Genomic DNA, 15,506 nt, shown 5'->3' on the forward strand with positions numbered 1-15,506 from the left:
TTAATACAGCCCTGTTGTACACAAGGGATCCCACGCTGCATAATGTAACTCTAACGTGCCAGAGTACACAGAGTAATAGACATAAATAAGCAGCCATCTCCAGCACATTCAACCAAGTTTATTTTATCTCTCTAGTAGTCTCTCTGACATTTTGGATAAGTCTACACAGCAATGTAAGCCTAAGGTTAGTGGGACTTGAGTCAGCTGACCCACGTCAGGGAACCCTGGGCTTGAGCATCTACTCTGCATTTTAACCCTAGGTTAAGGGATTACCTGACCCATGCTGGAACCAAAGTAACCAGGTCCCTAGCACCTCCCCCGCTCACAGTGTCGACACTGTAGCCCTATAAACCTACTGTACTGTGGGAAAACTAACTGTGACGGTGCGATGGATGGGACTCAGGTGCCCACAAGGAGCACGAGTACTTAAACTGCATAATTGGCTCCTTTGGTGGCTGTCTCAGTAGAATGGCTGCAGTTTCAGAAGGCTTTATACTGATCTGTCATCTGATCTGAAAATTGGGCTCTCCACTCCTAGGCTGAGTCACACTGGTAGTAAAATATCCATCTGCCCCTGTTCTGAGGATAATTAGGACGTCAGTCTCCAGGGCTGTCAAACTATTAACATGAAACTTTGTGATTCTTAATTTTTAAACTGGGCTGTTCAATGAAGGGATTTTTGTTTGGTTTTTTATTTTGTCTGTTTTGAGGAGAAGTTTGGGGCTGGCTCCCACTCACCACCCTCACAGTACACACTGCCTGGGTGCCTCTGGACACGCAGCCCCAGGGAAAGTGGGGGAGGGACAGAGAGCGGAACGGGACCAAGCAGCTGCTTTGCAGGCAGTGGAAGTGGCAGAGCTCCCAGCTCAGGACAGCTTGGGGAGTGATGACTCCCAACACCCCGTCAGCTGGGAGTCACCTCCCGCCCATCATCTTTCGTCTTCGCTAAAGGGAAGCTCTGCACAGGAGCAAGGAGGAGCCTGAGACACTAACACTGTGGGAAGGTTTTAGGACTGGCTCCCACACGCTGCCCTGACAGTGCACGCTGCCTAGACACCCCTGCATGCAGAGCCCCAGGAGGGACAGGGGGCCAGCGAGAGACCAAGTGGCTGCCCAGGAGGGTGTTGGACTCATCCTTCCCCAGCTGTGCAGAACCGAGAGCTCTGCCACTCCCCCTCCTTGCAGGGCATCCACTTAGTCCTGGCTCTGCTCTCCCGCCCTTGCTCCCATGGTCCCTCCTGGGGCTGCATGTGCAGGGGTGCCCGGGGAGCATGCATGAAAAATTGGTTGTGCTCTTTGACCAGGAAGCAGCTCTATTTGCAAATAGCTTCTTCTGATCCATCTCCATTGAAAACCCTATAGGCTCTCTCATAGCATACTCACAGACCAGGGTTCAGCAGACAATGGGTTAATGCTGATCTGAGCTGCAGCTGTTTGCAAAGGGAGGTGTGGCTTCCATTTGCAATAGAGTACAACAGACTGCACCACATATTGTAGGCATAGAGACAACTAAGGAAGTTTCCCCAAGGAACTCTGGGATACATCTGGAAGACTGTGACCCGAGTCAAACTGGGGCCACGCGCACATAGGAAAGCAATAGGGCTTGGACCCTAAGTCACAGCTTAACATGGGTTTGGACCCTCCAGCCCTGCAGGGTCCTGGGACCATAGGTTCGCGCATTGGTATGAGGATGCAAGGGGGGGCGGGAGGGTTCAGGCTTGAGCCCAGGCTTACACTGCTGTGTAGACATACCCTCAGTCATTAAACAAAGCACTGTAACTGCCAAAGGGAAGTTGTGGAATCAAATCTGGTGGGGTGCAATCCATGAGAGGATCACTCACTTAAAGCGGTCGTCCTCATAAGAGCGCATAATTAATCTCATTCGCTTTTGCGCTATAAACACTAGAGTTAGCCACACATTACAATCACAGTTTTAGTTACATTACCTGTATTCTATTGAGTTCTACAACTGGCCCATGCTGACGATCTCTCACCATAGTTGCTTGCACAACCTTTCTGAAAGCTGCCTCCTAAAAAATAAAAATATAAAAAATTATACATAATAGAGCAGTGCCAAAATTACAATACAATTCTAAATCTGCGGGCATTTCAGATTTAAACATATGCTTAATTCCGCTCAGGGGAGCGGGGTGGTGGGGTGAATACAACAGAGATTTACCACAGAACAAGAAAACCTGCATCTTGCAGTCTTAACCCTCAGGAAGATCCAATCAATAACAAGGAATAAATTGCACAAGAAACCGTTACTTAGTGCCAAGCTGTCCGGAGTTTCTCAGGAGTGTGGGTACCAACCCCAAGGCAGACTGTGAAGAAGCAGTGCACAAACCCCCAAACTGGCTGTGAGTTCTATACTTCAATTTCACCAACCAAGTATCAAGTGTGAACTCCTCAAGCCCTATAAAGCCTTAACATGGAGTCACAGACAGTCCCCTTGGGCACTCGAGTCAATCTTGCCACCTAGGCAAGCTCTCTCTTGTGACAGATAGCCCTTATACCAAAAATTACAATATACAGGTTACTCCTAGTTCCAAAGGACCAGTCACTTACCCCAGGTCAATTTCACCCTAGATCTCTCACCAAAGACAACCCTTGTAGACAATCCTATAATAAACTAACTAAAGATTTATTAACTAAGAAAAATAAATGAGAGTTATTTATCAGATTAAAGCAGGTAAACACACACACAAATGAGTTACAGTATTAGTTCCAAAAGGTAATATAATTCTGTCCATCCCTCCTTTCTGGGGTCCTCAAAGAGAGACTTTGGGGGAAAAGCTAATGGACGGCGACACTGGCTAACTGAAAGATGAGAGAAGGGGAAGGAGCAAGCTTCACCATCGTGGATGACACCCCACCATCTCCTTTACCCTGATCCTGAAAGATGCCCTGACCAGACCAGACTAGAGAGAGGAAGCCAAATGACATTGCCACCTTCACCAGATCTGGCTGAATCCTGAACAGCACCTGGTACAAGAGACTGTCTCTCCTTCCCTCTCTGACCCACTTCCTTTTCCCTCCCCACCTTATTTTTTCACTTTCCTATCTCTCTCCTTTTTTCCTTCTGTCTAATAAGAACCTATGTTAGCCAACCAAAACTGCATATTTTGCAATGCTGCTGTAACCAGAAAAGTAAGCTAAAACAATGCCCTACACACTACAATGCTGGTACAAGTTTGCCAGGTCTCCACGTGGCTGATAAGACCATGAGCTGTGTTTTTCCAGCAGTAAGACTGCAAGTGAAAAATCAACATCAGAGACAGAAGCTGCATTTTTTATCTTTGCTAAACAAGAGGGCTTTTCCTTCTAAAAACGCTCTCCAGCTAAAGGGAAAGGGAACAAGGGATGTTTAAATTGAAATCTTATTTAATAATTTGCATTTTAAATGCTTTCATGTTTTTTTCCTTCTTTTTGCACCTTAATAAAAGGTGAAAAGGATTCCTTATGGCGTGTCTTCCACAGTACTAGGCAGGCTGTAGTTTCTGTATACCAAACTCGAAATCTTGTTTAAAACTCTTTAATGTTGGCAAGTGAGTGGGTTAACACCTTTGATTTTCTGGGCCCATATATACCATGTAAATTAACACATCATCATCCTCCTGAGAGCTGGAGCCTGCTGTCCAGCTGCCTCATCCCTGGGTCCAGTACTGACTCCCCCTTGCTTAAACACACATTCTCCCGCAACTCCACCCAAAGGTGTGAGCCTTCAAGTTTTACAGTTTAACTCTTTCAGAAGGCACAAGGACACTGTAAAGCACAGACACATGGACACTGACATTTAGCACAGATTCTAGCACAACTGCTCTTTTATTCAACAGATAAAGCACAAGAGACTGTTCATGTTCTGACTCCAGTCAGGCTGAAATGTATTTATCACTGCACACTTCTATTGTATCAATTAGCTAAACACCAAGTCATTGCATCTGAAATTCAAAAACAAATGTGGCTCCTTGGAAGAAGTCCATTTAGTTTTATTCTCTCAAGGGAAGTTCTAGGAGAATTCTACTAAATTAGAACAGAAAACTTAAAATTTAAAACTAACTGATAGCAGCAGCCTACACAATCCCTACAGAATTTGAGAATCAAGTTGTCAAATTCCACTTGCCACCTGAAATTATAACATACACCAAAAGCTATGATGTATTATTTATATTGCTCATGCATGAGCTAAGATACATAGCTCTATTCCATTTTCTTCAGAAAATATTTAAACAATGTATATAATTAAAATTACCATAATCTAAGATTTTCTTTGAAAATGCAAATACAAATCCTGATAAATACCTTTCCCTGCGATATCAGAATTCCCCGTAAAGTGTCAAACCCAATAGAGGGTCCCTGGCCAGTTTCATCAAGGCGTCCTTCGAGATCAAACATGGGAATGCAAGGACAAAATAGTTCAGAGATGTGATGCAGTAACAACAGTCTGTTTCTCAATGCAATTATTGGTATTTCCTGTAGGTGGTTGTACTCCATAGGAACCTATGATGGAACAATCATATTGTTAAGATTGAACACATTTAGTTACTGTATGTGCATGGAACAATTTACAAATTAATAATTTATTAAGTAAAGGAAATACAAGAAGATTTTGATTTTAAGAAATTAAGATATTTGCTTTTTTGGACTGTCAGCACTAAAGACAGCATAAGTTCACTTGTATATAAAACATTTTTCTAGTGTCACTAAGCTGAAAAGATTTAAAAAGTGTTATATGTGGCATTGGAATGTGGAAGTGGGAATTATTTTATCACTTCAGATTTTAGAAGTCCTCCTATAGGGGACTCTTATCTGTACTTTTGATCCAGTCTATTGTACATGATGGGCAAGAGCAGCAATGGAGTGACAACATTATAGCAGTGGAAGAAAAAGTGAAGGAAAATATTCAAAAAGGGGTCTTTCAAACCCAAAGGGAGCAGTGGAAGATCCACTAAAACAAACAGGAAAGTCATCAAACTTTCATAGCATTAGTTGAAAGCTGCACTTGAATTTCTTCCGACTTTCAAACTAAATTAATGATGGTCCTTGATTGGCAGCTAAAAGACAAAAGATATTTCTGCCTAGAAAGGTGGAATACCTCTATTTGAATTTGGGAAGAGGGACAGGAGCAACAGAGGGAGATCTTAACAAAAAAGCAATGAAAGCCTTGATCCAAAGCTAAAACCATGCATTTTCTTAGTTATTTAGAAAGAAAAATCAGCTACTACAAAGTTTTAATAAGTGCATTAACTAAATTTCAATATCCAACTTTACTAAAGCAAAATCTTACTTGGGTAGGAAGCTTGCCAGCATTAGCAGGTTTACTAGTCGACCAGGCTAAAGTATGTGCTGACCCACAGGCAACTCTGTTTATTTTTTTACCCTGAAGTGCTGCAACCAACCGGGGTCTTTGAATAGCATTAGTTGTCCCATCTCCAAGCTGCCCTTCATCATTATCTCCCCACGTGTACACTTCACCTAAACCAACACAAACATGTTTACTTCCCTCAGAGAGAAGAATGAAAATAAAATTTACTTCTTCTGAAACTCTCTGGGGCAGGGACCATCTTTTTGTTGTCTGTATAGCAGAAAGCACAATAGTCATACTCCATGACTAGGGCTCCTAGCCGCTACAAACAAAAATTATTTGTTATCTCCATGAAGGAAACACCCAGATTTACTAATCAATCAGAACTGAGACCCCATTATGCTAGCTGCAGTACAAACATATATAAAGACATGTCCACTGCCCAGTTTACACACTCATTTAAGAGGACATACACCAAGTATCTAAAACACAAGGAGGAAATTGGGAAGCAGGACAAGAATTACAGCGATAGAAAACACTACTTGCTGTCTATATTTAATAGTTCCATGGCAGACCAGACTGATTAAATTAAAGGAAAGCTTAGCCACCATGCATGCCTACTTCGTAATACTTCACTAGCATTTTTGTAAACTTGCTAATTAAATGCAGAAACAATTCTACTGGAAGGAACATTTAATCATTCAAACACACTAAAATGAACGTAAGCTGCTCTATAAGACACAACTGTTTGCTTCCATACTTCATTTACCAAGTTAAACATCTCAGCAAGCTGAAGAGACTTTCTATGTAACAAAAAAGCTTAGTGCACTCATTTAAAGCTCAACAAATTTGTAATTACTGTTAAAGCTATATGGTTTTCTTTAGAGCATCTCAAATATTTTATGAAACTTAACTCTTATTTCTTTCAAGCTAAGTGACTGAAAACCTTGAAATTGTGTGCATGCCCTTTTAAGATCACCAACACAAACCAAAATTTGTTGCTTGGGAAGAATGCAAATATGTCAGAGCACAAAAGGAGGGCAGGTTCTGACCCATTAGAAATGTTGATCCATCAGATTTCAGACTTTTTTAAAATGTTTCATTTTTCAAAATAAAGTTTATTAAGAACGAGTAAAATATTTGTTCTCTATACCGTCTTCAGTGCAGCAAACACAGTGCAAAGAGCCAGTAGCTATTGCGATGACTTTCTTTCCTTGCAGCCCTTGTACTTGTCGAGGTCTTCTCACATGGTCATCAGATCCATGGCCTAATCGATGATAATCTCCTTTACCCCTGCAAACAAATAACATAACTAGTACAAACATTTTTCCCAACCTCACAGTTATAAAAGGACTTTTTCAGATTTGTACAATTTAACTCCATAAAAATCATAATACTTTGTCTTCAAGTAGACAGGACTTTAAAAGCTGACCTGTTGTTAGTAGATTGGGGACCAAAAATCAATTTGTACTCAGTCACCATTATACCAGAAACTAGTGTTTTAGGCTGAGATTTACACATATAGGCCAAATGTGAATTCATCATCATGAACACTTCTTTCCATATAGACCAATAACCAAACTTATACTGACAGGTTTCAGAGTAGCAGCCGTGTTAGTCTGTATCTGCAAAAAGAACAGGAGTACTTGTGGCACCTTAGAGACTAGCTAGTTTATTAGAGCATAAGCTTTCGTGAGCTACAGTTCATTTCATCGGATGCACAGAATGGAACATATAGTTACACACACACACACACACACACACACACAGATAAGTTGGAGGTTACCATACAAACTGTGAGAGGCTAATTAGTTAAGATGAGCCACAAAAGTTTTTTTCCTCCTGCTGATAATAGCTCATCTTAACTAATTAGCCTCTCACAGTTTGTATGGTAACCTCCAACTTATCTGTATGTATTATATCTTACTATATGTTCCATTCTATGCATCCAATGAAGTGAACTGTAGCTCACGAAAGCTTATGCTCTAATAAATTTGTTAGTCTCTAAGGTGCCACAAGTACTCCTGTTCTTTTTGCAAATTTATATTAAGTATTTAGCATACAACCTAGGACTTTGCCTCCAAATATGTCAAATGTGAGGCAGTGAGGGAAATCCTCTTTTCATCCTTTGTTCCTATCGTATTGATGTGGTTTTGCTGACACAGTCACAGATGTTTATTCTCCTTTGTATACCATATATAAATATGTAATATACATAACCAATTAGACGCCACCACAACATACACAAACTGCCATATAACTCTGACCAACTCTCCTCCATTCTATCCACTAACACATTATTTCAATGCTAACATTCCAACACCTTGAGCAAGTTTCAAATGGTCATTTTTAACGGAGATGGAGGGAAATGTCAGACTGACAATAGTTTTTCTTCTTACCTCACCTCCCCAAGTTTGGTATCAAGGATTACAAATGTTCAATCCTGGACCAATGGCAAATACAAGATCCAGTAATTTATGACCCATCAAGTCTACAAACTGACTTTATACATTTTGAAAGTCAGGAATCTCCTTTCCAATAATACAAGACTTCTTTTTACTTTGACAACTCAAAAAATATATGAAACTTAAAACTTGTAGGAAGATTCCAAACTATGAAGATTCAAACAATGAACTAAAAATGCCAAATCAATTATGAAATGCAAACCCCCTTGACCACAATTTAGGGTCACTTTTTAACAAATGTCTAATGCTATCATTTTTAATTTTCCCCATATACTCCCAATCTACTTGACCCTTAGGGGCACGTTTTTACTAATCTATTAGGAATTTCTGCACTGAAGTCTCCAGTGGACATTGCCTGGAATGTATATGCTGTGCTTAGGTTTTTCAAGGCAAGACATTCATGCCTTTCACTCAAACAGGAATGCAATAAAATCATCAAAGAGAACCTATTCCTTGAGAGAGGGGAAGACAACGCATTTCATGGAACTGAAGGAACTTAAGAATCTATGAGGTTGTAAGGAATATCCACAATTGCCAAGTCATCTTATCAAGTGCATAGAGAGTGTAATAATGTTCAGATGCATAGTACATTAAGGGCTGTAATTAAGAGGACTGTGATCAATTGTTCTCCATGTCTACTGAAGACAGGACAAAAAAAAATAACAGGCTTAATCTGCAGAAAAGGAGATTTAGCTTAGATAATAGGAATTATGTAATTATAATGGTAGTTAAGCTCTGAAATAGGCTTCCAAGGGGGATTGTAGAATCCCTATCATTGGAGATTTTTAAGCAACTGTCAAGGTTTACTTGGGTCCTGCCTCACTATTCAGGTAGGACTTGGCTTCTCAAGGTCCCTTCCAGCCCTATATTTCTACAATTCTGTGTGTGCAAGTTTTTGTATAAAATAAACTATCACCACAGATATCCTTCATGAATGTAATTCAAATCACTTCTGTGTAGACATTCAGCCATTTTGAAGTATAACTTAATAAGCACCTGACTGTAAAACCAAATTTGAATATTTTAAGGCATTTTAACCAACATGATTGCAGACATATCCAGAAAATGTACAAAGAGACAAGAGTAGGAAGGAAGACGAGGAAGAGGTGGGTGACTGTCACTCCGAATTTCAGAATCCTATTGCTAATTATTTATATTTATTTATTTATTATTATAGCAGAGTCAGAGGAGGAAGCAATAAAGATAAGCAAGGGTGAGATAAGTACAGAGAAGCTACTTTAAAGGAAGGAAGAACCTAAGTGGGAGAATACAGACAAGCATTAATTATGCCTGTCGTAGGCTAAGTTATAATTAATTTAACCTAAGAAGGGATATTTATTAGGGCTGTCAAGTGATTAAAAAAATTAATCATGATTAATTGCACAATTAAAAAAAATAATCGTGATTAATCGCGCTGTTAATAGAATACCATTTATTTAAATATTTGTTGATGTTTTCTACATTTTCAAATATATTGATTTCAATTACAACACAGAACACAAAGTGTACAGTGCTCACTTTATATTTATTTTTATTACAAATATTTGCACTATAAGAAAAGAAATAGTTATTTTTCAATTCACCTAATACAAGTACTGTAGTGCAATCTCTATCATGAAAGTTGAACTTACAAATGTAGAATTATGTACACAAAAAGCCTGCATTCAAAAATAAAACAACGTAAAACTTTAGAGCCTGCAATTCTACTCAGTTCTACTTCTTGCTCAGCCAACTGCTTAGACAAACAAGTTTGTTTACATTTGCAAAGATAATGCAGAAGTAAGAACAGGCGTTTGCATGGCACTGTTGTAGCTGGCATCGTCAGACGCGCTTAAGATTCATATGTCCCTTCATGCGTCAACTACCGTTCCAGAGGACGTGTGTCCATGCTGATGATGGGTTCTGCTCGATAATGGTCCAAAGCAGTGCGGACTGATGCATGTTCATTTTCATCATCTGAGTCAGATGCCACCAGCAGAAGGTTGAGTTTCTTTTTTGGTGGTTTGGGTTCTGTAATTTTCACATCAGAGTGTTGCTTTTTTAAAACTTCTGAAAGTATGCTCCACACCTCATCCCTCTCAGATTTTGGAAGGCACTTCAGATTCTTAAATCTTGGGTCAAGTGCTGTAACTATCTTTAGAAATCTCACATTGGTACCTTCTTTGCGTTTTGTCAAATCTGCAGTGAAAGTGTTCTTAAAACAAACATGTGTGGGTCATCATCTGAGACTGGTATAACATGAAATATATGGCAGAATACGGGTAAAACAGAGCAGGAGACATACAATTCTCCCCCAAAGAGTTCAGTCACAAATTTAATAAATGCATTATTTTTTTAACGAGAGTCATCAGCATGGAAACCTGTCCTATGGAACGATGGACAAAGCATGAAGAGGCATATGAATCTTTAGCGCACCTGACATGTAAATATCTTGCGACACCAACTACATCAGTGCCATCCGAATGCCCGTTCTCACTTTCAGGTGACACTGTACTTAAGAAATGGGCAGCATTATCTCCCATAAATGTAAACAAACTTGTTTCTCTTAGCGATTCGCTGAACAAGAAGTAGGACTGAGTAGACTTGCAGGCACTAAAGTTGTACATTGTTTTGTTTCTGAATGAAGTTATGTAACAAAAAAAATCTACATATTTGTAAGTTGCACTTTCATGATAAAGAGATTGCACTACAGTACTTGTATGAGGTGAATTGAAAAATACTATTTCTTTTGTTTATCATTTTCACAGTGCAAATATTTGTAAGCACTGTACACTTTGTATTATGTATTGTAATTGAAATCGATATAGTCAAAAATGTAGAAAAACATTAAAAAATATTTAATAAATTTCAATTGGTGTTCTCTTATTTAACAGTGTGATTAATCGCGATTAATTTTTTTGAGTTAATTGCAATTAAATCAACAGCCCTAGTATTTATTGCAAATTCAAAACACATACCAGGTATATACTGCTCCCGACTTGGTAAGAGCCACAGAGAATTGTGATCCACATTCCACTTTAACCACTCCAAGGCCTGTGAGGGAATCAATCTGGGAAAACAGGATTAAATGCAACTAGATTGACTGAGACAAGGTGAGTGAGGTAATATCTGTAACGAACCAACTTCTGTTGGCAGAGGAGACTGGCTTTCAAGCTGCACAAGGCTTTTCTCCAGGTGTGGACAAAGAAATCAGTGTCTCACAGCTAAATACAATGTGGGACAGATTGATAACTGATTGAACAGCCTGTTTGCAGTATTGTATGTGCACCCTTAACTGAAATCAATGTACATGCTGTTCACAAGTCATATTTGCAAAACTTTTCACTCCTTCCAGTTCTTAAGCTTTGTATAAAATTAGAGTTAAACCTTCAATTTTTTTTTATTTTTATTTTTATTTATTTTTTTAAAGCCAAGATTAGGGCAATGGGTAAAATTTTACATAGCATGCTCGATTTTCTCCTCTCCTCAGTCTAGGGGATAAGAATATTTAACATGAATAACAGCACTACTACTATATAGCAATATTATTCATGCTATCAGATATTTGTACAGTCTTCAACTCTTAATAATTTAAGAGGTTCCAAGTCAACTATGCATTCACATGTAGCAAGTTACAATAAAGTGGGATGTTAAGCTTAATCAATTTTAGTCCCTTTTCGGAGTTGAGTCACCCCATTTACTGGTACCATATCCTTGAATTTCTATATGTGCCTGTGGAGATCTGTCAGGAGATTCTACTGGTTTGAGAGATTCTCTAAACTTAAAATTAGGAATACCACAGGAAGCAACAATATTGCCAAAAGAGAAAGAAAAACTAAGGGCAACCCTTGTAACTCAGACATACAAGCACAAGGCTATATTACCAGTCAGTGTGCCTAACTGAGCTGTCTCAGTGGTAACCACCAGGAAAACCTTTATCTCCCAAGACAAGGGGAATCTTCTACAAATTGGTAACTCACTTTTCATTACTCTTCTCTAAAATGAGTGTGTTTAAACGGATGTAAATATAAATACCTTCATTGGTACTTTACAGCCATCACTGCCCCCTCTCCCAAGTTTTCCATAATCTCCATCACCCCATGACCAGACAGTATCATCATCGGTCAGGCACAACGTCTGCGCATCTCCACTACCACAGGCTATATCAATCACACGATAGCCCTGCAATGCTTCCACCTGAAAGACCATCACCATTTTTTGTTTACATTAAGAAGTCTCAACTTTTTAATTTCAAACAGTAAGTCAAATAAAAACAGTCAACTTGCAGGAACTCTATTGAGAATTGAGGGTGTGATTACACCTCAGGACCACATCAATGAGTGAAGTCACTAACAGTCAAGAAAACTTTAGTATTTTCAACCCAACAAAAAGATAACTAAATGTACCGTACATATTTTAAATACTTGGGTTATTCCTTTTATTTTGCTCAAGTAAATTCTCACTATAGTTAACAAAAAAAATCAGAAAAAACAGCTGCTGATATGTTTAAGGTAAACAAGGAATAGGTTTTATGAACTTCAATTTCTGGTTTCTGACTTTTATTGTGTATTATATAAACTGAATAAAAATGCATGTTTGCAAATAGCTATTTGCTGGTTTATAATATTCAAGCATCTAAACAATAGTATGAAACTAGTCAACATTGTATTTTCTGAAATGCTCACCTTCATATTGTAACAGTCGAGTACAGATGATAAATTAAATTGCCAGTTCAAGTGCCAAGTAATCTTGTAGCAGAACCAACAATCTTCATTTAAATTATGAAAGGCTAGTTACCATGAAATTGTGAAGTCTGAATTATTGCTAGCCTACTAATCAGGATATCTAACTTTCTTGGATTTTTTTTATTCCAAATTGCAAATAAAAAATAGTTACTTCCTCGTAACTGTTGTTCTTCGAGATGTGGTGTTCACGTCCATTCCACATTAGGTGCGCGCACGCCACATGCACGAGCATTGGAAACTTTTCCCCTTAGCGGCTCCTGTCAGGCCGGCGGGGCCCCCCGAGTGGCGCCACTGTGCCGTGCATATATACCCCTGCCAGCCCGACCCCCTCCAGTTCCTTCTTGCCGTTGACTCCAACAGAGGGGTAGGAGGGTGGGTGGTGGAATGGACGTGAACACCACATCTTCGAAGAAAAACAGTTACGAGAAAGTAAGTAACCGTTTTTTCTTCGAGTGCTTTTTCACATCCATTACACATTAGGTGAATCACAAGCTTACTTCTGGAGGGTAGGAGTCACGGAACAACTGCTCAGAGGACTGCTCTGCCAACCCCCGCGTCCTCTCTGGCCTGCTGGTTGACCACGTAGCGGGTTGTGAAGGTGTGCACCGAGGACCAGGTGGCTGCTCTGCAGATCTCCTGGATCGGGACCTGTCCCAGGAAAGCCGTGGAATTCACTTGCACCCTGGTCAAGTGGGCCGTGACCGCCGGAGCCGGAACACCTGCGAGCTCATAGCACGCCCGGATGCAGCTTGTAATCCATGACAAAATCCGCTGCGCCGACAGTGGGAGGCCTTTCATTCTCTCGGCTACAGTCACAAACAGCTGCGCAAATTTGCGAAAGGGCTTGGTGCGCTCCAAATAGAACGCCAGTGCTCAATGCACATCCAGGGTGTGCAAGCTGCGATGACTCGGTCCACATGGGGTTTCGGGAAGAACAACGGCAGATAAATGTCCTAGCCCAAATGGAATTGGGAGACCACCTTAGGGAGGAACTTGGGATGCGGCCGGAGCTGCACCTTGTCCTTGTGAAATACTGTATACGGTGGCTCAGAGGTGAGGGCCCTCAGTTCGGACACCCTTCTGGCCGAGGTAATGGCAACCAGAAATGCCACCTTCCAGGAAAGGTGGAGGAGAGAACAGGAAGCAAACGGCTCAAAAGGGGGTCCCATGATTTTAGAGAGGACCAGGTTAAGGTTCCATGGAGGGACTGGGGGGCGGGAGTATGGAAATACCCTCTCCAACCCTTTAAGGAGCTGTCCCACCATTGGGTGGGAAAACACCGAGCCCCCCGAGAACCCCGGACGGAAGGCAGAGATGGCCGCCAGGTGCACTCTGAGTGAGGGCGGGGCTAGCCCTTGCTGCTTGAGGTGCAGGAGGTACTCCAGGATGGCCTGCACCGAGGCCTGTCAGGGTTCACACCAACATGAGAACCTTTTCCACTTGGCCGCATAGGTTGCCCTGGTAGAGGGCTTTCTGATTCCAAGCAGAATCTGCTGCACGGGAAGAGAGCACTGGCTCTCCAGGGCGTTTAGCCACAGAGCCTCCACGCCCTCAGGTGCAGTGACTGTAGGTCGGGGTGGAGAAGCCACCCGCCGTCCTGTTTAATGAGGTCCCGGTGTAGGGACAGGACTACTGGGGCCACCACTGGCAGCTCTAGTAGCCATGTGTACCAGTGCTGGCAGGCCCAGGCTGGGCGAGGATCACCACCACTCTGTCCCTTTACACATTGAGTAGGACCTTGTGTACCAAGGGGAGCGGGCGGAAGGCATACATCAAGCCCTCTCTCCACAGGATTGCAAACACGTCTGTGAGCGAGCGCGGGCTGCGGCCTTGGAACAAGCAGAACCACGGGCCCTGGGCGTTGGCCCTGGTGGCAAACAGGTCTACCCCGGGAAACCCCCACCCACAGAAGAGCAAAAGCACGATGTCCGCCCTGAGCATCCACACGTGCATGTGGTATGACCTACTGAAAGAGTCCGCCAGCTCGTTTCGTACCCCCAGGAGATAGGAAGCCTCGAGGTGAATTGCACGGGCTATGCAAAGGTCCCAGAAGAGGAGAGCCTCGCGACAGAGTGGCAAGGAACGAGCCCACCCTGTTTGTTTATATAAAACATGGCAGTAGTATTGTCTGTCAGAACTGTCATGCTGTGACCACTGAGAGTGGCGTGAAAGGTCTGGCAGGTGAGACGAACCGCCCTGAGCTCCTTCACATTGATATGGAGCAACCGCTCTGCTCCGGACCACAACCCCTGCATCTTGAGGTCCCCCAGGTGAGCCCCCCAACCGTGGTCTGACGTGTCCATCACCAGCGTCAGGTCCGGTTGTGGGGCAGCAAAGGGGATGCCTTTGCAAACCACAGGCTGGGACTGCCACCACAGCAGGGAGTCCAGCATGTCCCTTGGGGCTGTCACTACCAATTCCAGGGGGTCCCTGCCTGGGAGGTACACCCGCGCGAGCCACGCCTGCAGAGTTCTGAGTCTCAGTCTGGCATGCCTGACCACATGCGTGCATGCTACCATGTGGCCCAACAGCCGCAGGCAGCACCTGGCCATTGTCGGTGGAAACTGGAGCAGGGAGGCAACCGCTTGCTGGATAGCTCAGAAGCGGGATACTGGAAGGCTTGCCTTGGCCTGCACCGCGTCCAGGACCGCCCCCATGAATTCCACTTTCTGCGTGGGTACGAGCGCGGACTTGGGGACGTTGACCAGGAGCCCCAGCTCGCAGAACAATCTCAGGGCCACATCCACATTGCCCCGCACTTACGCCTCCGATTGGCCCGCCAGAAGACAGTCGTCGAGGTACGGCTACACTTGGATTCTCTGCCTCCGTAAGAAGGCTGCCACCACTGCCATGCACTTCGTGAACACCCGTGGGGCCGCAGCTAGACGGAACGGGAGAACCACAAACTGGTAATGTTCTTGGCCCACGGTGAAACGTAGGAACCGCTGATGTGCTGGATGGATGGCGATATGAAAGTACGTGTCCTTCATGTTGAAGGCAGCGTACCAGTCC

General features: G+C 42.4%; 1 protein-coding gene across 3 annotated transcripts in view; it reads right to left on the reverse strand.

The window, feature by feature from the left end:
- The window catches only part of HERC2 (HECT and RLD domain containing E3 ubiquitin protein ligase 2), a 331,520-nt gene that overhangs the window by 14,440 nt on the left and 301,574 nt on the right, over nucleotides 1-15,506 (reverse strand). For all 3 annotated transcript variants that reach the window (XM_073353148.1, XM_073353158.1, XM_073353169.1), the window contains 6 exons: nucleotides 11,785-11,946; nucleotides 10,728-10,819; nucleotides 6,459-6,598; nucleotides 5,288-5,475; nucleotides 4,303-4,500; nucleotides 1,947-2,030 (listed from right to left, as the gene is read on the reverse strand). In XM_073353148.1, coding sequence (XP_073209249.1) covers nucleotides 1,947-2,030; nucleotides 4,303-4,500; nucleotides 5,288-5,475; nucleotides 6,459-6,598; nucleotides 10,728-10,819; nucleotides 11,785-11,946 — 864 coding nt within the window. The remainder of the gene's footprint in view (nucleotides 1-1,946; nucleotides 2,031-4,302; nucleotides 4,501-5,287; nucleotides 5,476-6,458; nucleotides 6,599-10,727; nucleotides 10,820-11,784; nucleotides 11,947-15,506) is intronic.

The sequence above is a fragment of the Lepidochelys kempii genome, chromosome 1 (assembly GCF_965140265.1).
Source record: "Lepidochelys kempii isolate rLepKem1 chromosome 1, rLepKem1.hap2, whole genome shotgun sequence".
NCBI lineage: Eukaryota > Metazoa > Chordata > Testudines > Cheloniidae > Lepidochelys > Lepidochelys kempii.